Source organism: Cyrtonyx montezumae, unplaced genomic scaffold (genome assembly GCF_038088225.1).
Source record: "Cyrtonyx montezumae isolate F1298 unplaced genomic scaffold, pur_monq_1.0 scaffold_1, whole genome shotgun sequence".
Classification (NCBI taxonomy): domain Eukaryota; kingdom Metazoa; phylum Chordata; class Aves; order Galliformes; family Odontophoridae; genus Cyrtonyx; species Cyrtonyx montezumae.
This window is the reverse complement of record NW_027071825.1, coordinates 15,839,830-15,864,326: the sequence shown is the minus strand read 5'-3', so window position 1 is coordinate 15,864,326 and position 24,497 is coordinate 15,839,830. Positions and strand designations below refer to the sequence as shown.

The following is a 24,497-nucleotide window of genomic DNA, read 5'->3' as shown; positions in this document are numbered from 1 at the left end:
GAAATGAACTCTACTGAGCTGCTCTCATAACAAGGTGGTTATGAGATTGGCAAAACCAATGTCGTATGTGACCTTGATACAACTGCTCAGATAGATTTCATGCAGCTTTAGGCTCTCACCTAAAGAGCTGAGTTCCAGAGCCAAGACTCCAGCTACACAGTATAGAGGGAAATAGTCAAGGGAAAGAAAACAAGAGGAAATCATTCTACCTAAAACCTGAGTAGTGAAAGGAATTGAAGACAGATGGGGTTAATGTGGGCTATTTTTTTTCATTACGAGAACCACAGAAACATATCCTAAGTGACTTAGATTGCAGATGGATATAGCAAATTTTTTTTTTTTGAGGAATATTAGTATTTCTGCCATTTTACAAAGGTTTTTAAGTACTGAAAGTAAAAATCACATTTGTTAAGTTACAGGTTTCACTATCACTGAATGCCTGGATTGTGGATTCGATGTGTTTGTCTCTCTAGCATTCTAAACATTCTTTCCTGCTGTTGTTATTCTTCAGGCAAACTCCACTTTTGAGGAACTTGAACGCCTCAGACTGTTGACCAAAGCTTGGGAAGAAGTAGGACCTCAGCTGTGGCACTTCTTCCAGAACAGCCTGCAAATGAATATGATCCGTGTATGTTATAACTTAGCAGGAAGCCTCAGTAAGAGCAGCCTTTCACCATCCTGTATTTTTATAAAGCAATAAGATAAATATTTTAGAAGGTTTGTATGGAAGCACAGTCTTGGCAGCAAGGAATCAGGGGCCTTTGAGGCTGTTGGACTGCTGACTGAGCTTGGTTTAAAGACTATTCCTGTATACATTACAGAGACTGACAACCTCAGATCTAAACACTTTTTTGGTCTGCTAATGACTTTTTAATACTGCTTTCTGGCTTTTGCAAAATGTCCTTCAAAACACCCGAGTTGATTTTCTAGAGTTCTAAATAGGGAAATAAGGCAGTAGAATCATGTTTCAACTAGACTCAGCAATTTACTGCCTTAGGAAATTGCTTATTTCCTCTTCCCTTAGATGTGATTTTGATCAGCTGCAAGTAGTATCTGTGACTGAAGTCCATAAAGCAGTTTGTTCTAAATAAATGTTTCTCCAAACTTCTTTTCCTATTAGTTTAAACATTATTACATTTATCCTCTTGCTTATAAGGAAAAAAAAATTCAATTAATGGTCAAGGATGTATTTATTTCTATTCATTCTTCATTTTTTACCTCCAATTTGGCTGTACAAATTTACAATTTATAATACTTTTTAAACATACCCTTTTGTACTACTTCATAGTTCAGGAAGAGCTGTGGAAATTGAAACCTTTCTTGCTAAATGGGGCACATTAAGAGGATTACTGTAGTGAAGCTGTTACCGTGTGTTTCTTCAGGACTCTCTGAAGCACTCTACGGTGAGGGACTTCCTGAACAGCCAGCTGGGTGCTGAAGGCTTAACTGCTGAATACATTATCAACTTTCTCCACAATGGGCCTCCGGGGAGTAGGGAAGAGGGAATGGTGGATTTTGACTGGAGGAACATCTTCAGTGCTGCAGACCAAGCTCTGCGTTTGGTCAGTCAGTATCTGCAGGTAAGGGCATCTCTCTCTCTCCCTGCTGGGAATCCTAGAGAATATCTTGAAGTGTGTTAGACAGTCTGTGGCAGCAGACAAGACAGTTAAAATCATAAGACATCTTCGTACGTTTCATATTTTGTCTTAATATTAAAGATGTTTTAAAATAATGCAGTAGCACAAGAACATGAATGCGTTTTCTTCCACGAAGAAAAAAAGGAGCTTAAATTTTAGAGTCTCTTAATGCTGTGTTTGAATTGTTGATTGAATGTCTGAATGTGCTTTGAGGCAGAGAAGCAGAAAGTGCTTTTTCTCTTAAAGAATGCTGTGGGTTTTTTTGTTTTTGTTTATAAATTTCTAATGATTACCGGAGTGCTATTTTCAACAAGACCAGGACTACAGAAGCTAATAGTTCTTTGGAAATTCCCAATATGGGATTTTGAGCACCTGATTTAAAAAAAAATAAAATAGGGAGTTTTCACTTGTTTTGTAGCCACTTCTGACATTTCCTAGGAGTGCTGTGTTTTTATTGGCTTTTTGAGAGTCACGGTGCAGAAAGTGACATGAAGTTTCATTCTGTAAATAAGAAATGCCAAAAACATAGATGAAAATATCAATCTAATCAGAAAATGCCTTGGAGTATACTTTCATCAGGCTGCTCTAGCATGAACGTTGTAACTTATGGATGAGTTTGTAAGACTCAGATTAATAAGTCCAATGCTAAAAAATATTAGATTTTTAGAGGACTGGGCAAACTACTACATCCATTCCTTTCCAGAGCCAGAAATGTGACAGAAGGAGTTACATTTTTTTTTTGTATCTTTCTGACATCAGAAAATGTAAAATCTTTCTGACATCAGAAAATGTAAAAATGTGTTTGGAACTGGATCTGAGATGGGATGGATTCCTGCTGACTTAGATAGAAGGAATGCCTACTCTTTGTAAACTTATGAAACCAGACAAAACTAGTAGAGCCTGCAGTGCTGTAGATTAACGCTGGAAGTTTAAAAAGCTGTTGCATTTGGCTGTAATACACTACATTTAGCACCTCTCATCTAAGGTTCAGAGTCTTTAAAGAGCTTAAGTATTTCTTACAGTATCTCTGAAAGGATAGTCAGTAATAATAGTTAAACAGCTAAGCCTCAAGCTCACAGGGAAAGTTGCTACTAATTGTAGGCAAGAGGAGCAAGTCTAGCTCTATTGATTGCAGTCTATTTCAAACTAAAAGAGCCCATGTAAGAAGGCAGGAACTTAAGGTTTCTTTGCCTTACAGATCTTGTAAATAGAGAGCAATAAAGCTTTTGCACAAAGTTCTGCTAATTCTTCTGATGATGTTTAGCATCATGTTTGCAGAATTATTTCTTATTTAAGTCTATATAGTGATATATTGCTTTGATACAGATCAGTAGTGAAACATCCACAGTATTAGGGCAGTTACTGTACCTGGTAATAGATCTTAGTGTGCTAAGTTCATTGTAATGAGCTAGTTCTTTCAAGTCTGCTGTTTACACTAAGTTGCTAGCATTTGGAAATGTTTTCACATTGTACTAAGCACAGTGGGAACAAAGAAGTCTTTTTCAGGTTCACCCTACCCCGCTCCATAGTATACAGGGAGCACAATGTGATGCCAGAAGTTATCCTTGGAGGTTCCAGATTTGTGTGGCGCAGCTGAGAATCTTAGAAGTTATGCGGTAGCTGTTTGTTCGCACCACCCCAAGAATTTCCTGTTACTCCCTTTGATTACCGTAGACTATGGTACAGATAAACTCTTTGTGAGGGCTATTTACCTCTTAATACATACTAACTACTGTTTTAATCTTCTAACCCTCTTATTGTTATTTAATTTTGGATTTCTCATCTTTATGGGGCCATTTAAAATATTTACTGGGAGAAGATAGGAATTAAATTTTTGCAAGTGGAAGATGGATCCATTTTGACTTAACAATGTTTCTAAAGGCACAAGCTGTTGTAATTTACTGAAAAAAAGCCTAGTTAGAGAATGCAGCACTTGTTTTGAATGCAGTTTATGTTAAAGGAAGGAATTCTAGGTTTTGTCTAGTAGACTACAACATAAAATCTTCTTTCACTTTCAAAATGAGCTGTTTTTGCAACTCTAATGTTTTAGCTTGTGCACAAGTTTTGCTTTCTTTCTACTCATAAAGAAAACCCATAAACACTTGTTTTCTCTTTTGAATCTTTGCTGCTTCCTTGACTGGACACCTGGGTAAGAGTCTGTCCTGCTCATCAGTCTAACCCAAACACTGTACATTCTCAGTGAAAATCTTGACAAGATTACTTGTCTGTCATAACTATGCCGGTGCTATTCCCACCAATACTTCTGGAGAACTACGTAAGTTCTCCTGCAGCTGGCATGTGTTTCTTGAATAGAGTTCCAGGCCACCTCATCACAAAGAAATAGTGAACAGTCCTTCAGACTCTGGAAAGACAATTATGGTAATGGAAGGACTAAGTCATGTTGCAGCACTTTGCTGTGGAAACACTGATACTTCAAAAGTATTCAGTCTTAGTGCTAGAACTCAGTTAACTATGTGAAATAAACCTATCAAAAAAACCCACAAAAACCTGTAGCTGTCAGTCTCATTTGAATTTTCTTCTGAAATAGAAATGAAAAAGATTTGTCTGCCTTATTTTGCTTTCTCATAAGATTTTTTTTGCTATTTAATCTTCTAAAGCAAACTAGGATAATCAACATTTGCAGAATGTAATGCTGTGTCACAAAGCAACAAAAAAAATTGTCTATTTCAGTAGTTTTTTTCCAGTTAAAAATGTATTTCCATTATAGGTACAATCAAACTGTGATATTTCAGCTTCTAAACAAAATAGTGTGATTTATCACGGTAGAAGGTTAAATAAAGGGCATTTAAGATCTTTAAGATGTTGGTCCATTAAATAACATATTGCCTGTATGAGCACTGTTGTTATAAAGTAATTTTGTATTATTGGCCTGCAAGAAGTGATGAAGAAAATCAGACGAGATAAGCACTGGCACTGGCTACCCAGAGAGAGGTGGTGGAGTCTCCTTCTCTGGAGATCTTCAAGACCCACCTGGGCGCCTACCTGTGCAGCCTGGGCTAGGGAGCTGCTTTGGCAGAGGGGTTGGACTCAGTGATCTCTAGAGGTTCCTTCCAACCCCTACAATTCTGTGATTCTGTGAAGGTAATTGAATACATACCTTTCCTGTCCATTAGAGACACTTCTACTCTCTGGACATGTCTTGGTGATTGTGAAGGGAGGAAGCTAAAGGTATAAACAAAAATGTCCACAGTTTTATAGATGGAGCTTGTAGAGTTTACATAGTCTTTCTTTCTGATGTCTGTTATGTAGGAATTAAATGAGGGGACGTAGGGGGATTAGATTTTGGTGACTTAGCATCTGATATGTGGACTAATAATAATACACTTAACAATAATGAGTGAGACTAAGAAAGCAAGCAGTTTGTTGCTCAGGGTAAAGCATGTCTTGTTATTGATGTAGCCAGAGGATATGAACTTAAACCAGCAGGTTAATTCTGTGCAGGAATTCAACAGGGATGCCATATTATCGGTAAAGTCAATTGACTGCAGGACTGATACTAAATGATAAATTGGGAATAAAATAAAAAGATTTTAAGATTTAAATTTATTCTCTGATTCTGCCAGCACTTCACTTGACAGAGCGCTTTTCAGACGAAACCCATGTCTGACCTGCTTTCCTTATGGAAAGCATCCAGTCATTCTTCAGCTTCTTGGTATTACCTCAGGCACTTCCTAGTCTTTCTCCTGTAACATGAAAAGGGGTTGTGTTTTGATTCAACTGGTCTGCCAGAAAGCTCCAGTGAGCAGATGTATTTTATAACTGAGCCCATCTTACTCAGATATTTGCCTGTATAAGAAGCCTTCTCAATATATTCCAAGTTATAGAGTTCACATCTCCATTGCTGGATGATTACAGTGATTTAAATATGTTTTAGAAAATGGTCTCATTCTATCTAATTTGTATGTGTGACGCTGTAGGTTTTGGCTGAACCTAGTCCTGGCTATATGCTTTGTTGCATCTAAATTTGTTCTGTCATGCTTGAATGGCAGCTCCTGCCTTAGTAAGTATCAGATTTGAAGGTTGAAATTCTCCACAGCAGGTCTACTAGTAGAGTTGTTCTCTGCTTGCTGTATGTTCAAATTGTAGCAAAATATTTGGAAGCAAGAAACTGAAAGGAATCAACTGGATCTGTTCCTCAACAATAACATGCAACCATAGCTGTTTTATTCAGAAGGGATTCATAGTGCCCAAGTCCATGGTGTTTTTTTTATACCATAGTTATGCTAATTTATTTTTACGTTTTCAGGAGTCGTATGACTTGTTGTTACATTCCACGGTAAGAGAGCAGAAGTGGCAATCATTTATGCCTAGTGTTTTTGCAGGCTCTTAGTTAAGTAAAACTCCTAAACAATCCTAGATTTAGTAGAGATTCCTTTTTGATGCTAAATTTAATTATTTTTCTGATCTACAGCTTTATTGAGCAAGGCAATGCTTTGTCATATCTGTAAGAGAGTCAGTTGATAATGGGACTGTGTGCCTATAAAGCAGTTATTAGCCCAGGAAGCCAAAAATTGTATTGCTCTTGCCTAAAGCCCTGCAAGGACTAGAATAGGATGGGGTAGTGTCCTTTTTGTCCATGGGATTTTCTTTCTCAGCTGTACATTGAGGTCATTTGGTTAATCATACAGGTATTATGAGACCAGGCAAGAGATGTTAGGAGAATTTGTTAATGTATTTGCTCTTCATTCTACTTTCTCTTTGTTTTCAAAAGACTCTCCGGTATCAGAGAGCTTCACTCTGAGGCCAGTCCGCAAAGCAGAGAAGGAAATGACAAAGATGAGATGTCATGTTTAGAAACTTAAAATGCATGATGCAACTCAGTCCTTGCTCTTCTATAAAGAGTGCCTTGATTGTAAATGGGATTGAAAGGTGGGATTTTAGCATTCTCTGCTCTTTATAGGAAGATCCTTACTCTTTAAGAGTTGTTTGCAAATAATCATACAATTTTTTGGGTTGAAAAGGACCCTTGAGGTCATTTAATAAACTCTATTGCTCAGTACAGTGTCAACTAGTACAGCCTGCCCAGTACCATGTCCGGATGGGTTTTGAGTATCTCCAAAGATGGAATCTTTGGAGTTTCCTTTCATGGACATCTTCCAGTATTTGTCCATCCTTGCAGTAAAATGTCAGCTACTTTAGATGAACCTAGCTACCTCTTCTATTGTCAGCCATTGATGTTTGCTTTAGTATATAGCTCTTGCTAGCTTATTCCAATGCAGCTGTTATCTTTGTGATTATTTGTAGTGCTTGACCTTGGATAAATTTGAAGGTTATCATGATGAAACCCAGCTGACTCATCAAGCCCTTCATTTACTAGAGGAAAACAAATTCTGGGCTGGTGTGGTTTTTCCAGATATAGACCCTGAAACAAAAAGTCTTCCACCACATGTGAAATACAAGATTCGGATGGACATTGATGTAGTGGAGAAAACAAATAAAATCAAAGATAGGTAGGTGATGATTCCTTCTTGGTTCTTTCTGGCTATCACATGAATATAAGCAGCACAGGGACATTAGAACCTGCCTCAGATGCATGCATGAAATTCAATTGTATTCACCAATATTTAGTATGTAATGCAGAGCAGAATCCATCTCTATTAAAATTCTATACTATTCTTTGTAAGTATAGAGAGAATTAAAGGAATCAAGAATCTTCTAGGTTATAACCTTTGTCAAGCAATGAGGTTTGGAAAAGGCAACTACAAGCAGGGCCCGTACAACTTCAGTAGCTAAGATTTCTTTTTTTTCTTTTTTCTTTTTTTTCTTTCCTCCTTAAATCTACTGTTTACCCAAATTATTTCCATGTGAAATTTTTTTAAGGTATTGGGATCCTGGTCCAAGAGCTGATCCTGTGGATGATTTACGTTACATCTGGGGAGGCTTTGCATATCTCCAAGATATGATTGAGCATGGGATTATAAAGACCCAGACCAACACTGATGTGCCACCAGGAATTTATCTTCAGCAAATGCCATATCCATGTTTTGTGGATGATGTGTGAGTAAGAGCATTTTATTGTTCCAATTCTGATGAATACTTGGAGTGATGAACACTGTAACACTCCCAAGCACCAGTTCAAGCTCTAGCCCTAAGGAATATATGCAAGAACAATAACTGAGACATAACTGAATGTATTTGTTCTTTTCCATCTCCTTTCATAACCCAGATTTCAAAAGGCACTTTTGCCAAGTTTCTAGCCCTAACCCCAGTCCTGATCTTTGCACTCAGGCAACCAGTGTCCAGACCAAAAATGAACACAGAACACTGCCCCCTTAACAGCAAGAATAAATAACTAATCAATACTGGGGTTCGTTTGTTTGTTTTAAGGGCTTATGATTCTAGGCAACAGTAATAACCTAATGTAAGCTTTTACATTGATTACAGCTGAGAACTCATTGTCTGCATGATACTCAAATAAAATGCTTTGGTACCTATAAAAGATCTGTCCCTGTGTAATAAACAGGATCCAAAGAAAACATTATCTTTATGAAAGTTTTAAACTAACTCCAAAACTAAACAGCACCTGCAGCAAAACCAAATGCAAAGCACTGACCTGTGTTAGAACCAACTCTGCCTCCTTCAGTTACTCATGTAGAATTCCCTGAAGCGTAGCAAGCTTATTACCCTAATTATATCTCTAAAATCTGCTTTCATATCAAAAGAACCATTTTCTATAGAAAAAAAAATGAACAAACAGTACAAATTTTAGTAGAACTTGTACTTGTCTTTATATCTTTGTAAGTTCTGAAGAATACAACAACCTGGTCTCATCAAGTGTATTATCAAACCCTAGCCCAGACTTATATTTAGATATAACAATTCCCACAGCTGCAGTTTTTTGGTGCTTGAAGACATCTAGCTCTCTACAGACCTTGCCAAATCTCAAGAGGATTTAGGATCTAGAAACATTTTCTTCACAGAATCCTAATCCCTAAATGTTTATCCACTTACAACTATATAAAGAATATTTGCAATAAAGCTGCACCGGCAGTTTCTGCTAATGTTGGCCATTTTCCTTCCCTTGTATAGGATACAGTTTTCAGCAATTACCTGATCTTATCTAGCCTTCTTTTCCTTAATTCCAGTCCATTGATTTTTGTGTAGAATGACTGCTTTTGTCTTAAATATCACCTAAATCTAGCAACAGATTCCAGAAATTTCTTTCCCTGTAGAAGAAAGGTGTTTTTTGCTCAGAGTGAGAAAGTGAATCTCTTGGGTGCAGAGGGTCCTCAGAGGGTCTGTGGTTGATGTGGCCCTCCTTAGAACTGCTGGAACGTGCATTGTAGATTTTTGAAGTGGAGCAGCTTTTCTTATTAAAGCATGCCTGTTCCAATGCTGTGCTCTGTGCTACTGCAGTTCTATTATAAATCTCACTCTCTCAAAAATAAATAAATAAATAGATAGATTTGTTACAGAAATCAGTTTAGGATTCATTTAGTGTATTTCTTTGCAGACAATGCTCGAAGTTCAGATAACTGCAGATTGCATACAGGTTATTTGACCTACAATTACCTGCTAGCCTGACAGATAGTTGCCCTGGCAAGCCTGCTGTTTACTTCCTCCCCTCTGTGAATGCTGCAATACAGAATCATCATCTGTGCAAAAGCTCTCTGAAGCCTACAGCAGCCACAGGCAGTTCAGAGCTGATATGCAAACCCTGTGATGCTCTCTGTAGAGAACTTGCTTGAATGAAGCAAATGTGTGCCCATGGTGAAAATGTGTTTTGCACTATCTACAGCCTAGTTTTAGACTGAACATTTCCAGTCCCTTGTTTAATAAATGCATTCTATCCCACTCTTTTCCTTTCTGTTCTCGCTTTTCATCTTAATATTTATCTATTTTACTCATCACTCTTTTCTTGCTTTTGTAGCTTTATGATAACCTTAAACCGCTCCTTTCCCATCTTCATGGTGCTAGCTTGGATATATTCTGTTTCTATGACTGTGAAGAGTATAGTGCTGGAGAAGGAAATGCGTCTAAAGGAGGCTATGAAGAACAGAGGCATCACTAATGGGGTGATTTGGTGCACTTGGTTCTTAGACAGCTTCCTCATGATGGCTGTGAGCACATTCCTCCTCACAGCACTGATTATGGTAAGAACTATCACATAAATGACAGTAATAACTCTCCCGTTTGTGTTTGCACTGTTTATACCAGTTTGCTGTTGGGAAGGTATAGTAACCATTCATAGGGAGATAGGAGCAGCTGGTGACCCATTCTAATCACAGCAAGCAACAAGCACGTTTTTGTAAGTAGACCTAAATACGGAATGGGCACTTAGCAGAAATTTAAAGTTAAATTCACTGGAAGTATTTATTGTGAGAGCCCTCAGAAAATGGTGCATCTAATTAATTACTCTGTGTATTGTTTTCCTATAGACAGAGTTCCAAATAAATAATAATTGTAGCTTTATATAGAAGGAATCATAACATGAGGAATCTTTATCTTAAAATTTCTTGTTTGTGATTCATTTATAATATTCACTGCTTGTCTGCTTTGAAACTATAGCACTTCTGTGATGGAAAAAGAAGAAACAGCTCCATCATTTCTCTCTCTGGCTGAATTGCTTTGACCTTTGTAACATTTCAAAGCAGTTGGGTCTTGTCTTTGAGGCCCATCTCTTACCTCTTTTACCTGAGAGATGAGCACCTCCTGGCTGCTATATTTAGTTAGACACATCAGTAATGTTTTGATTGGCTGGAATGCCTTTGTGTCTCTTCTAATATGGAGAACTGATATTGGTACAAATTTGTAGTAGGAATTCAATCTGTTGTGTCTTAATCAATCTGCTCTGAAGAAGTTTTGTAGTACTTTGCAGTTCCATTAGAGCTTGGGTAGATAGAGAAACCTTTCATTTGCTATTATGGTTTAATTAAAAATGAGGATGTAGTTAATACCAGAGAGGAATGTGTTTATAATTACAATTCACTTTGCTTCCTCAATTTCACTATGCCAGCATGAGACAGATTTGTAAATACATTCTTAGGGGAGATTGCATCATTGCATCTTTGTTGATAAATCAGTCTCACAGGCCCAGTAGAATTGTACAACAGTGCTGTGACTAATTTATAGCCTTATGAAGTTATACTGAACCTTTCATAGAGCTTAAGATAATGCTAAGCCCAATAAATAGATCTCAGCATTGTTTTATAAGTAAATGCATATTCAACAGCAGTCTTTGCTCTTCTTGAGAGACCATGTTTAATCTACTTATGCTTAGTTCTAAGGAAGAAAAGTCAATAGATATGCTATGGATTACTTAGTACACAAGAAGCTCTGGGAAACTGTAGTTGGTTTCCTCAGCAGTGATAGTCTTCTGGAATTAGAATATAACTTAAGTTCAGAAAGTAGTGCTTTACAATTTTCCTTTTACATTTTTTAAAGCTGCATTTTTTTCAGGCTTTCTTAGGTATTTTTTTCTGCATATTGAACAAATAAACTGAGAAGAAGAGATCAATGAAAAAATTATCACGACAGTTCAGATGGTTTCATTTAAAATATGAGAGTTTCTACATAGCTACATCTTGCTTGGAATCATTTACATATTAAGATATGTATTTTCAGTCTTAATTCAGTCATCAAATACAAATATGAACTCTGCAGCCTGTGGTACTGACCTGAAGTCACAATCCAAAAGCAAGGATAAATTTAGATGAAGGATTTTTGTTGTTGTAATAACCTCAAGTGTTGAAACATTACTGGCTAGAACAGTTGAAAAAAAAAAAAAAGCATATTATGTGTGGAAAACTGGGTTATTGCTCATTACGTGTTATGTCTCATTGGCAATTCTGATATTTTCTAGTAGTCCAGAAGGTAGTATCACTCTTTAATCAATGTTTTCCTTTTGCTTACAGCATGGCCAAGTCCTACATTATAGCAGTCCACTTCTCTTCTTCCTATTCCTATTGACATTCACTACAGCCACCATAATGCAATGTTTCTTGTTCAGCACATTTTTCTCCAAAGCAAATCTGGCAGCGGCCTGCAGTGGTGTCCTGTACTTCACCTTGTACCTGCCTCACATTGTCTGCTTTGTCTGGCAAGATCGCATGACTGTTAATCTGAAGATTCTGGCGGTAAGCCTTTCACTCATGTAATATCCTTTATAAATATATTTTAGCTGCTCTGCTCACTGTGTGTGAGTAACAAAGCACTGCACACCTCCTCTCGACTTTTTTCATAGGAACACACACTTTAGACCTCTGTCTAATAATTAAAGACTGGAAGAGAATAGGCTTTTAGCAGGCCTAGTGACCAAGACTTTACATAATTGACTTTTATAAAATTCAATTAAAATTAGTATATTTTCTGAATGTTAGGAAATCATCTCAGTTTAAGTTTTAGTTTAAGTTTTGAATAGTTCCTGTAATTCAAAGCAGTTTTCACTTTGGCATGTTTAATAAATAAGAAGGCAATTAACAGTAGGGGTTGTATTTTCATATGCTGTAACCTAGTTGCAGGGTAATATAAAGTTGGGAAGAGCTTGTGTTCACATTCCTTCTGTTCTGTAAACAGACACCAAAGCTCTGGCAAATGTCTTACAGTGAAGCTGGAAACTTTACTTTTCTGTGAAGTGGAACTATGAGCATGCAGAATTATTCAGGTTGATTTTCTTTGCCACAGTGAATCAGAAAGGGGGGAAAGGGAACTAAATGCAGTCTCCCTGTCCCTGCTGAGCATTTCCACAGCTTAGATGATAAATCTACCATCTTCTATTCTTACATTAGAAAATCAATAAAGATGGAGCGTATACCATTTTAAGTTCTACAGATAAAAGCAATACAGTGCAAAAACAATCATGTCACTGAGTCAGGAAGTGAATTAGATTGGCCCATGACAAGTTCTGATTTGAGGAGAAATTTTGATATTTACACCCAATCTGAGCATAAAGATAATTCTCACCAAAAAGGGTAAGACATGGGAACCATGAAAGGATATTTGTTAGCTGGAAGCAGTGAATGCTTCCTGGTATTTCTTTTCCTGGTATGTTTGGTCATCTTATATTTGTTCTACAAACGTTGGCCTCTGAAGAACAGCTAATTACAAAAAGTACAGCAGGGTTGTGCATGTGGATGAGTGTCTGAAAAACATTTTTTTTTAGGACAAGTAAAATACTTTAACAGTGAGTGATAGCTGTAAACCAAACATCATTCTGAACATCTGGTATGCTTTATCTTGTTCCTGACACTGGACCTGTCTCATACACCCAGACAGTTGATTTCTTCAGTATGGATAAAGTGTAAATGCCAGGTTTCTAGATGAATCCTTAGTATTTTCTGAGTGGAAACATTCATGTAAAATATATATATATCTTTGTAAGTTCCCATGTTCCTAAAAGAAATGTTGAATTCAGTCTATTAGTGCTCATTACTGCTTGGAATTGCCACCATTCATGTGGATCATCATAATAAGACATTCCAGTCTGATAATACAGTTAAAGCATTTTTTTCCTTACTATTTTTATGTTTTTTCTTTATTCCAGAGTTTGCTTTCTCAAGTAGCTTTTGGTTTTGGCACAGAATACTTGTCACGCTATGAAGAACAAGGTCTTGGCCTACAGTGGGGTAACATCAGAACCAGTCCCTTGGAAGGAGATGAGTATAGTTTCCTGCTTTCCATAAAAATGATGCTTTTTGATGCTTTTCTGTATGGAATACTTTCTTGGTACCTTGATCACGTTTTTCCAGGTACACCAGTTTCTTAGTCATATAAAGTAGTGGTAGCTGTCGTATGCTATATCAATCTAATCAGTTTCTGAGTATTTCTCTTTCAGAAACAGGGTATTTGTCACTCTAGCCTGTAAGTCTTACCCATTGTGGCCCCACTTGTTTATTAAGAGCTTCTTCTTTCTCTTTTTTCTTTTTCTCATTTTACTCCTGAAATGAAGAGAAATGAAGGAAAGAAGAAAGATGATGCAAGTTCTCATTCTGTGTTAAAATTTAAATTGAAATTAAATTAACAACAATATCTTCAAAGTCAATTTATGTGCATATTTTCCTCTTGAGAAGTTTTAGACGTTTCTAATGAGACTTTATGATTCTCACCCAAACATTTTAGAAGTACCAAAATAATGACTACTTCATAAATGTGCTACAGCCACATTATGCCAAACCCTTCTTAAAGGTTGATATTATTTCCTGAGATGTACTGTTTCCTTGACAGCTGTGAAAGATTTTTTTGGATTTATTTCTTAATGGGCATCCTGGTTCTAGTTGTATGTTCACAAAAGGACTTTCTTGTTAATCAACTACAAAGGTTAGGTTAGGTGATTTCTTTATGAGAAAATAGTTTATCCTTGCAGCTTAAGTGGTTATCTTCCTTCTTATTGAGTATTATTCCTCAATAAATGCAGACTGTTATGTCATGCAAGTGAGCAAGCTTTATTTTCATTAACTTTCTGCTCTGCATGTGAACTGCATTTCCAGAATGTGTTTCTTGGCAGATGACTATCTGCAAGACACTGTTTTCTTTGGTTCTGTGATTACTCAGACTTTGACATCTTGCAGATTTTCTACCTATGAGGAAAAATAATTGATGGCTACAGTAAGACAGTGCTTGTCTGAGCACATCACTTAGAACAGTTAATCCAAATCAAGAAACATATGGATTTTTTAAATCGATGTATCTGAGAATATTTTGCTTTAGATTAAAATATGGCTTTAATTTTGCTATTTTTGTGTCCCTTCATAAATGAGCTATGCTATACCAAATTAATACCTTTTTGAATTTTAACAAACATGTCCTTCCAAAGAAATTTAATGCACTTTATCTTTTTCTTTTCAAAGCTGATTTGGAGTAATTTTCTTGAAAGTCCTTTTTGGGAAAAGCCTGTGTTGAAAATCTGTTGTTTTTTGTCAGGTGTGCATAATGTACTATTTCCATGAACGCAGCAAAACTTAAACAGCAGGAGAAAGTTTCTTTGCTCGCTTTTCCAAGTGTATCTTTTTCTATTAACACTTTACGCAAAAGTAGTATTTCTCTGTTTTTCTATCCAATAGCTTCAGTTCCTCCCAGTATTTGTTCTGAGTATCTCCTTGTCTTTCTTTTCCTATGTTTCTTTGGTGTTTTGATTAGCCTTTATCTCTTATATGTGTGTAGCCATTCCAAAACCATGCTGTAGTTTACTGTATGAGTTCCCTGGAGAGTCCTTTGAATCATATGGATCAGCTCCTGCTCCAGTTTTTTTCTGCGGATGACCACCTGTTGACACTCTAGTCCTTTGGCTATTTAAGCATTCAGCTCCTTAATGGAGTTCACTTGGCTTTTTGCATTCATACTGAACAAGGAGCAGTTGTTTTTGGCACCATTTTCAAAAGGATATAATACAGTCTGTAACAAGTGCAAGGCAAAATATTTATGAATGCAGATGGGGTTTCTGTGTGTTGAAAAATGGGAGTACAATTGGTCACCTGACATAAAGGCTATTTTTTATGTCAGAAAAAAAAAGTACAGCTTAGATCCCTATATATATGGTGTTGACTGGCACAAAAGTCTGGTCCAAAAAGTACTGATAATGTTACTGTACTTTCTTTTTCCAAATTTTTGACTGGGAAAGTCTATTTCTGATTAAGAAAAGGATTGCTTTGTTATCATTTTTTCCCCAGAAGATTATGTGCTAAAAGAGCAGCTAGTGTCTCTTTTCTCACTGCTAGTTGTGAATTTAGGCCCAATGCAATAAATGTAAGTATAGTGAGATTTTTGCTCTTGTGAACTCTAAAGTGTTGAGGGGGTATTAAAAGAAAATGATTGAGTGAGGCTGGGATCCCATCTTAAGCAGTCAGGATGTGCCTTGGACATGATGCCTTGTTGGCAAAGTTTCACATTATCCCCAAGCAGAGAATAGTTTCATTCTGTAACTGAACCACGTTTTATTTAATAAAATATATGGCTAATCAGATCACAAATTTTCTGAATTTTTTACTCCTGTCAAAAAACAGGTGAATAAAATCTGTTCTGACAGGTAGTTAGTGGACAGTTTGTCCTTCTGATATCTAACACTATTACTACTAATGCAACTGCAAGTTTTTGTAATTATAATTCAGATTTTGTCTAGATTAATTTGTGCTCACTGAAGAATGTGCTTACAAAGTAGACATCACCTTCTTATATTTCTTGTAGGGGACTATGGTCTACCACAGCCTTGGTATTTCCCTTTGCAGGAATCTTACTGGTTTGGTTCTAGAAACCCAAAGGCTGAGAAAACAGCAACTGCTGATGGTGAGTTCTTTTAAAACTTCGGTATTTAGAAATAACTTGAAAACCACTAATCTGCCTAGATGTGGCTGTACATATCCAATGCACAAGTTGCTGCAAGATTAGAGATGGACATTTAATGGGATTCTCAGCAGGTGCCTTGGAACTTGTAGTGGCCTGCTCTTATTATAGCTACTAGAGGTGAGTAGGTGCTCAATGTGAGAGCATTTAAACCATGGGTTTACAAGCATCATCATCCTCCCATGCTCTAAAACTTTTTGAGACGTTCAAGAAGTTCTTATTGCTCAACACAGCATTTGTTAAATTAGACAGAATGAAACAGTGTTGATCTTATTTACACTGAGTCTTCCACATCTATCTAAACTGGATTATTTCCTAATTTAAACTAATTTGTTTTCTTTTTGATTTGTAAGCAAGATCAAAATTAATGTTACCCTTGGACCAACTTGAGTGAGTCCTGAAGTCCTGCATTTGCACTTTTTTTCTGTGCATTGATACTGGCACAGTAAATACGTAATGTTGTGTGGGTAATTATTTAAATAGTAATTAATGATTAGTGTCTGGAAAAGGGGCTTGCTGAATGTGATATTTTGAAACCCATCTTAATTTGACAAGTAACAGTGAAATTAATCAAAATGTCAGATGAAGAAATAATTTCTTCAGTCTTTTCATTACTGTGTTTACCCTTCATCAATTCAAACTACTGATAGTCTCATTTCAATAGAACACTTTTAGACAAGAAGGGAGTTAATCCTATCTTTAAATATGCTGATAATACATCCACAGCTCACACATTCTGTCAGAAAAGTGGAGGCTATAACATTATTCTCTTTGAAGAACCTTTGCCTTGCTGTATGTTTTGGGACAATGAACAAGTTTTCCTTTAGACTTGCTGGGAGGCTATTCAGAATGGTAAAGACTCATCTAGATATTATTGAGTGTGTTCACTGTGCTTTGCAACTGCTGCCCTCTGGTTTAGAGTATGAGTAGGAAGGAGAAGGAAAGAGCTGAAGGAAGGCTTGAAACATGTCATGTTTATAGATGAATGACAAACTTTTGAAGGGACAGATGTCAGCTCATTGTCTTTCTTCATTGTGGAATTTGGGCTTATCCTGTGCCAGAGATCCTTTAAATATCTAAAATTTGGAGCATAGTTGCTTGCAGGGTTTTACCATATTTTAGTTACTTAGCTTAATCTAAATTTAGAAAAAAAAAACAAAAAACAAAAACAACAACAACAAAAACCAGTTTTCTGCTTAACTCAATAACTCATAGGTTCTCTGCGTTGTTAATGTATTTCCAATACAGGGCTTGAAAATACCAAAAGATTCAGTTGAGTCTTCAACAGAAAAGCTAGTGGCTTCTCCTTTATTGCCAGTCTTTAATATTATTTTTCATATTGCTTAAAAAAAAAACGTTTTGCCTAAGGAAAGCCTCAAGTTTATTTTGTGGGTGGAGTTATAACAGATAGCTGACCTGATAGTAGTTCACTGCTTAAAAAAATGGTACAATCTTGTAGTCTCTGTATTCTCATCCTCATTCTGTTGCTGATGTCCTCAGTATCTAGTAAGGTTATAAGGTAGATCCTTCTTGGAAGGCAAATACGTGAAGGATAAAGTGATAGTAAATTAAGAACATGGATTAACCAAGAGCAAATAATGCCTATCCAATTTGTTTTTCTTCTGTGATGGAAGCACTGGATTACTGAAGAAAACAAAATCATCAGATGCCTTTAGCATGAATCCCTGTAGTATTCTGATAGTCAGATTAGTCAGATATAGGCTGCTTGAGTGAACAGTGAAGTGAATAGAAAATTGACTGGACTGTTGGGCCCAAAGGAGTGTGAACAGCAGTACAAAGCCTAGCTGGGAGCCAGTCAGTTGCATCCTCAGGGACTGACACTGAGGTCAGTACTGCTCAATGTCAGTAAATTTGAGTGATGGGATAGAGTGCACCCTGAGAAAGCCTGTGGAAGATTCCAAGTTGGAGGAAACAGAGGAGAACAGGCAGCTATTTCAGAGGGACCAAACCAGGCTGTAGAAATGTCTTTACAGAAACCTTACAGAGTTCAACAAAGTAAATGCATAATACTGTATCTGGGATAGAGTAACCCCATAGGACAGTACAGATTGTCCACAACCTGGCTGGCAGGCAGCTTTGTAGGCAAGGTCTGGTGGACAATACGTTAAACATGAGCAGTCAAGTGTGCCCCTGTAGCCAGGAAGACCAACTGCATCCTGAACCTCATTAGCAGTAGTGTAGTTAGTTCAATGGGAATGATCGTTGCATTCTAGTCAGTTTGTGAGACTGTACTTTGAATACTGAGTTGTCCATTTGGGCATCCCCAGTGAATGGGATAGTTAACGGAGAGATCTCAGCAAAGAGCCACCAAGTTATTTAGAACCTGGAGCATACCACAGATGAGGAGGTGCTGAGAGATCTGAATCCACCCAACCTCAAGAGAAAAGGCTAAGAGAGAGCAAGACTTCTCAGAAGTGCCCAACAGAAAAATGAAAGGCAATAGGTGCAAGCTGGAAAATAGGAATTTTGATTCAATATAATAATAGAAAAAAAAACCTTTACTGTCAAGATACTGTCAAATACTGGAACAGGTCTCCCAAAGAGTCTGTGAAATCTCCATTCTTTGGGAAAGCTGGCCTGCTCTAAGTTGGTGCTATTTTTGATGCCTTTGGAAGCCCTTTCTAATTTAAATTATTCCACGACTATCTTAGCTAGTGTTAGGGCATGTGGATACTTATAACTAGAAGTTGTTCTCTCCATCACTGGAAAGATAACTTTATCTGATAAATTCTTGTATAGGAAGTATAAAATTCTTCCCTATTTATCTGAAGAATTAAGATTCTTCGGTTCCACAGCTTACATGAACAAATGTGAAAATTCTCTCAACACATATATTTTCTTTCACTAGGTATTTTTTTATTTGTTATAGCTGGTTAATATGTTGGTAAGAAAATGTCAGATAAGAAATGCAAGGCTAAATATAAAACTAAGCTGGTAAATCATCTGGATAATTTTAAAGTCTACTTCTAGAGCAGTTTTGTTTAACTGATTTTCCTATTTTTGGTGACTAGGTAAATTTGTTCATGATGCTGTGTATCCATTTAATAATTTTATATGGCTTTGTGTGCTATAATTCCTTAAAGCAGAAAGTTATGGTGAAGTTCCATAATAAAATTTAGTCCCAGACCATCTGATAATGCTAGTTGCATTCCAGGCTACCAGCTTGAGTCAGTTTTGTATAAACAGCAGCTTCAGGAAGTTCTTCTTACATCACATTTCTTTGTGCTTCAAGCCTGTACCCATTAGTGATTTTGTGCAACTGTTTACTTTGTGGAAGCAAGAGCTCAGACCAAGTTGGAAAGCCAGAAATTCTTGTACAAAAAATAACACCAACTCGTTCACTCTGGCCTGAAGCTAGTCTCTTAATCTAAGTAGCAGCTTGTTTTTCATTTAGCTTGTTTGTTTGTTTGTTTGTTTGTTTTTCCTCTGAGTCTCAGCCCAAAATATTTGTGTGTTTTTTCTCTTAGTCTGGTGAACAATTTAGTCTGGAGCTGCACGGACAAAATGTAAATATATAAAACATTCTACTCTTGAATCTATAATTGCAGAATTGTCAATTTTCTTCCTTAAATGTCTTTTCCTGACACTGAAGCAGACTTTAAGCTAGATGGCCTCAAGTACTGTGTTGCTAGTTTCAGTAGCACATTGTGATGATTTATGTTCCTGCAGAGGTCAAGTTTAGGACTACCTCCTTTTCCCTAAAGAACCTCTAAAGAGGAAAATAAGTTTAAGTTGACTAAATGTTGGTTATTTTTGTTTTATATAGAAAAATGTTCAGAGTCAGAAGGTTGTGTGGATCAGAAGGCCATGGATGGGGAAAGAAATGAAAGCAGAACAAAGAAATCTGAAGAACCTGAAAAGCCAGAAGAAAAGAATGACAACCAGGGGAAGAAGGATGGTAAAAACAAACAATGTAAACACAAACGAGAAAAAGAACTCGTCGAGCAGGGGAAGCCTAAGACAGATGTCCAGGACAAAGATGAAATGAATAGTAAGGAGAGAGAGTAATCCGAGTACTTCTCAGACACTGTACTCATTGTGTTTAATAACAAAGTAGACATGGGAATGATTGGAGTCATTGCAGAGAGTAGTATGCAACTACCAGAGCTAAGCTTAAGAGCAGCACTAACTCTCCCAGCTACTCTCTCACTGACTTCCCTACATTTGAGGTCCCTCAAAATATTCTAACTGCCACCCATAGGAGAGTTTCCTTACAGGAAAGCTCTGTAATTTGTTTTTTAGAGTGGAAATACAGGCTGTCTCTATAACAAGTAAGTGTTTTTGGTAAGGGAAACCTCCAAGAGGCATGCACATACCTTCTAGGATTAAACAGAACCATAAATTCAATATAAATACTTGTGCTGAGAGGAATATTGTTCCCTCCTGCCTCCTTTTCCCCCTACCTTTATTTTTTTTTTCTTTTTTTGCCTGTCTTCAGTGTGTCTTGCATCTGAGGGTGAAGGCTGTTTTCAAAGGAATTTATCTGAAAATCTGTGTATCTGTAGCCTTTTCTGATGCTGACATACTAGCCACTTCCTAAGAACTACTGAATGACCTGTCTTGTTTTTGAGTGCTAGTGTCTTCTTCTATGGAGAGCCAGAGTTTTCTGCATGCAATGCTCAGAGGAATGCATATGTTTTCTGTAGCAAAAGTAACCTCTACAGACAGCTCTCCCTTGAGAAGCCAGAGATAAAAGTAGGGTCATCAGAGCTCCTCACGTAGGCACTGAAAACATGCATTCAGGGTGAATAGGAACAGGACAGGACTTCAAAGGAAAAAGGCAGGCAGAGGGCAAAGGTTACCTCAATCAGTCTTCTCTAAGGACTACCTTATCTTTGTGGCGCAGTATTCATCGGCTCCCTAGTTCCAGCTGCTGCATGGCCACAAAGGAAAGGCTTTGCCTATCACTGAAGGCACAAAGAAGTTTTCCTTCCCTTTCAGCCAACTATACAGGAGCTGAGAGATGGATGAAGATGCCAAGAGTAGACCTTGTATAGTCCTAGTATACTTTCCAAAATGGCTTCAAGGTAGCACTGGTGCTTTATGTAATAGTAATGGGGTGGAAAATACAATGGTCTGACTCTGGTGTAGTCCAGAAGTTAATAGAGCACAACAGACAGTATAAATGTGTTCTAACTGCTTGATGTACTTTGAGAATAGAATATTGCAGAGCCCCCATCTGCATCCCCTACAAATACTGCTGCCTAGTAGCAGACCTAGATTGTCCAAAATTTTTTGAGGACATAGAATCAGAACATATAGATGTTTTGTTCTGCTCACTACCTTTTGAGCAACGCAAAACAGATACTGGGGGAGGTAATCAGTGTTTGCCTCAGAACCAACCTGTCAGTTAGTCTTTCAGGCTCACATAGTTAAAAGCCTAGGTTCCTTCAAAAAGCAGAACATCATTTTATTTCAAATGAACTCATCTAGATGAGTTATTTCATCTGGTCCTTAGTATACACAGCTCTCTAATGTACAGCGTATCTGGCACTTGTTCCCAAGCGTTGCGTATAATAACATAGTCTTAAAAGCCACTAATGGAGGTGGGGCTGGTTTCACCCAGATGGTATTGGCTGCTCTCCACACAAGCCTGCTGGGTACTGAATGATTTCAGTTAACTGCAATTGCAAAACAAATCTTCCTACAAAGCCTTAAGTATTCTGTGTAAACAGAAGTGGACAGGAGAGTAGGGGGGAGGGGTGTCTTTATTTAAATTTCTCAGCTCCCATAATTCATATTCCCCAGGGGCTTAATTTACTTCAAAGTAAAGTTTGTTTTGTCTAGAAGTCAATGCAATAAAAAATCTGATGGTGCTATTTACAATAATGCATTTTTAATCCTGGAAGATAATCGTACCATGTTCCAGTTCATGTTAGGTACTGGCTAAGTTTTTAGCTAGCCTCAGCAAGGGGGTAGATTTCACCTACCAGGATTAAAGGCAATTGTTGTGTTTTTTTTAGAAGCGTCATTATGAAAGAATGCACAGCTGGGCAGATGATTTGAATGACAGATTTCAGCCTGGCTGGAGAGGCAACATGCTGCTTGTTTAATGTAATCTCTCAGCCTATCTAAGTATCTGCAGACAATTGTCTTAAATAGTCTGCTACACAATATAAACAGAAAGCTTGTTCAGCTCCACCTGATCAGTGAGTTACCTCTCCATGAACAATTACAGTTCTGGGCTCCTTCTGCCACTCATACTTGGGTGAATCCAAGTAAATTGAACCGCAGTTGGGAATCTTTCTTCAGTTAGATACAGGAGTGTCAGGAGAATCTGGCCCTGGCACGTGATTTGGTATTTTACTGTGTATGTACTGTTGCCTCTGCACTCACTGATGTGTCATCATCAAAGTTAGGATCAGCAGATCCTTAAATTCTTTTCTCATTCTTTTTTTTTTTTTTGCTTTTCAAGTAAATACCTTCTGTGAACCTGAGCCAACAGGATTGATTCCAGGAGTATGCATTCAGAACCTGGTGAAGATTTTTGCAAACAGGCCTAAGCCAGCAGTAGATAGGATGAATATTACTTTTTATGAAGGCCAGATCACAGCCTTCCTTGGTCACAATGGAGCGGGAAAGACAACCACCATGTAAGTCTGTATTTCAAAGCAGCAAATCTCTTGTGGTGCTTTGAGTCCTGAGGAGCAGCCTTCCCTTTTCGCTCTTCCATTTTCTCACCACCCCTGAAGCTAGATTGACGCACAACATCAAGTTTGTCCCAGACAGGGAAATGGTGCCCCTAGAGAAAGGGAAGGTATCCTGGTATAACCAGGGCACTGAGTGGAAGGCAGTGAGGTGAGTGATGAAAACTAGTGAAAGTATAGAAAGTAAAAAGCAATTAGTTCCCCCAACGTTCATTTTGCATGTCCAAACTCCCAGGAGGTGAAAAGGGAGGAAGATCTTCTAACTGAAAAAAAGAATGAGGATTTAAAGCTGCCACTGACTGCATGCTTCTGGTTGGCTTTTTTTTTTTTTTTTGTCTGACTTTGTCAGTCATGTTTTTTTTTTCCTGCATGCAAAAGTTCATAAATTCAGACTCTCTTTAGACAAAATGGTTATATACATGAAAGATTACACCAGGATTAAAATAGTCCTTTAGTTCTAGAACCCTGGAGTCCCAGGAAGCCAGACTTCAGGACTATATTTGGCAAAATGGGAATAATTGGTAAACGAAGCATTTAATCAGTCTGTGATGAGTTCACCAAATGTTGAAAAAATTGAAGTGTTTCAGTATGAAGTTCCCTTGTTGGTTTTTTTTTAATTTAAAAACACTTATTTCAAATGCACTGTAAATTGCCTTCAAAATTTTATAATTTTCCCATGAAAAATGTTTGACCCAAAATAAAAGTATTCTATTTTATAGGGGTGTTTTATAAATATTTTTTATTCTCCTGATTTAAAACAAAAATGTCTTTTGCTTCGAAATTTTCAGAACTGAAAAATCCATTATACATCCATTTGTAACCTAATCTTCTTCCCCTTTTCACAGAAAATAAGGGTGTAGGCCTGTGCCAGTCAGCATGGCTAGGGACCTTAAAATATTACTGCTCCTACTGAGCTTCATTTTAGACCTATTTGTACACAGGAGTGGTGTAATGTGCTTAGCAAATTACTCTGAATCAGAACCAGGTAGGTTTGTAAGAAGTTTAACACGTTAGCATATCCCCGAGATTCTCATTCTGTGAGTACTGTGAGAGTCTATAGATATCTGTATGCTGTTTCATTAGAGTGGTTTCTTCAAAGCCCATAAGAAGTCATCATGCTCCATCTAGTGGAATTAGAAGGTATCTTCCTAATCTAAAAAAGAAGGACGAGTGGGAATTTCCTTATTTTTTTCCCCCAGGTCGATACTGACAGGCCTCTTCCCCCCCACCTCTGGAACTGTGCTGATTGGTGGCCTGGATATTCAAACTCACATGGACTCCATTCGACAAAGACTAGGCATGTGCCCTCAGCACAACATCTTGTTTAATCAGTATGTATCATTCCATTCTAGCTTTCAGGTGTATGAGTGGCTTATCACCAGAGCCTGTGTGGTTTCTTTTGCTGTGATGGTAGTAGATTTGTCTCAGAGGTACTTCTCTAACTTAACGCCCCTTTAGGATAGCTGTGGTTTGTCCTCAGTGGAATTCTATTTCATCATTTAGCTGGGAACAAAGAAGGGTGCAAAGAAAATGACTGTTCTTGGTATTGTCGTTTTATGCTGTAGTGTGGATAAGTAGTTCAGCTTGGAGATTCATCCTCTATATTTTACGACACGTTTTTTTTTTTCCCAAAGCAGAAACAGCTGGACCAGCAGTGCAGCAGCAGGCTGTTTTTATGCCTATTTTGCACTACCACTGAACAGTTGACTACCTGATGATTTGCAGCCTTGCAGATAACAGTTTGTGGTCATCTCAGCAGCAGCCTTGCTTCCTCAGTGCTGCTGCTCATGTCAGCTTCCATTTTACTATGGTATATGGGTAGCCTGCTATGTCTGTTCCTCTGGCAGCTGTTTCTACTTTGAAAAGGTGGAGAAAGGTCCTCTATGATATCTAAGTG

General features: G+C 37.5%; 1 protein-coding gene across 1 annotated transcript in view; it reads left to right on the top strand.

Moving 5' to 3' along the window:
* The window catches only part of ABCA4 (ATP binding cassette subfamily A member 4), a 69,176-nt gene that overhangs the window by 17,185 nt on the left and 27,494 nt on the right, over positions 1-24,497 (top strand). Inside the window, exons 10-20 of the mRNA XM_065741853.1 lie at positions 512-628; positions 1,383-1,580; positions 6,903-7,108; positions 7,479-7,655; positions 9,529-9,751; positions 11,513-11,734; positions 13,141-13,345; positions 15,777-15,875; positions 19,720-19,944; positions 22,369-22,546; positions 23,800-23,931. Coding sequence (XP_065597925.1) covers positions 512-628; positions 1,383-1,580; positions 6,903-7,108; positions 7,479-7,655; positions 9,529-9,751; positions 11,513-11,734; positions 13,141-13,345; positions 15,777-15,875; positions 19,720-19,944; positions 22,369-22,546; positions 23,800-23,931 — 1,982 coding nt within the window. The remainder of the gene's footprint in view (positions 1-511; positions 629-1,382; positions 1,581-6,902; positions 7,109-7,478; positions 7,656-9,528; positions 9,752-11,512; positions 11,735-13,140; positions 13,346-15,776; positions 15,876-19,719; positions 19,945-22,368; positions 22,547-23,799; positions 23,932-24,497) is intronic.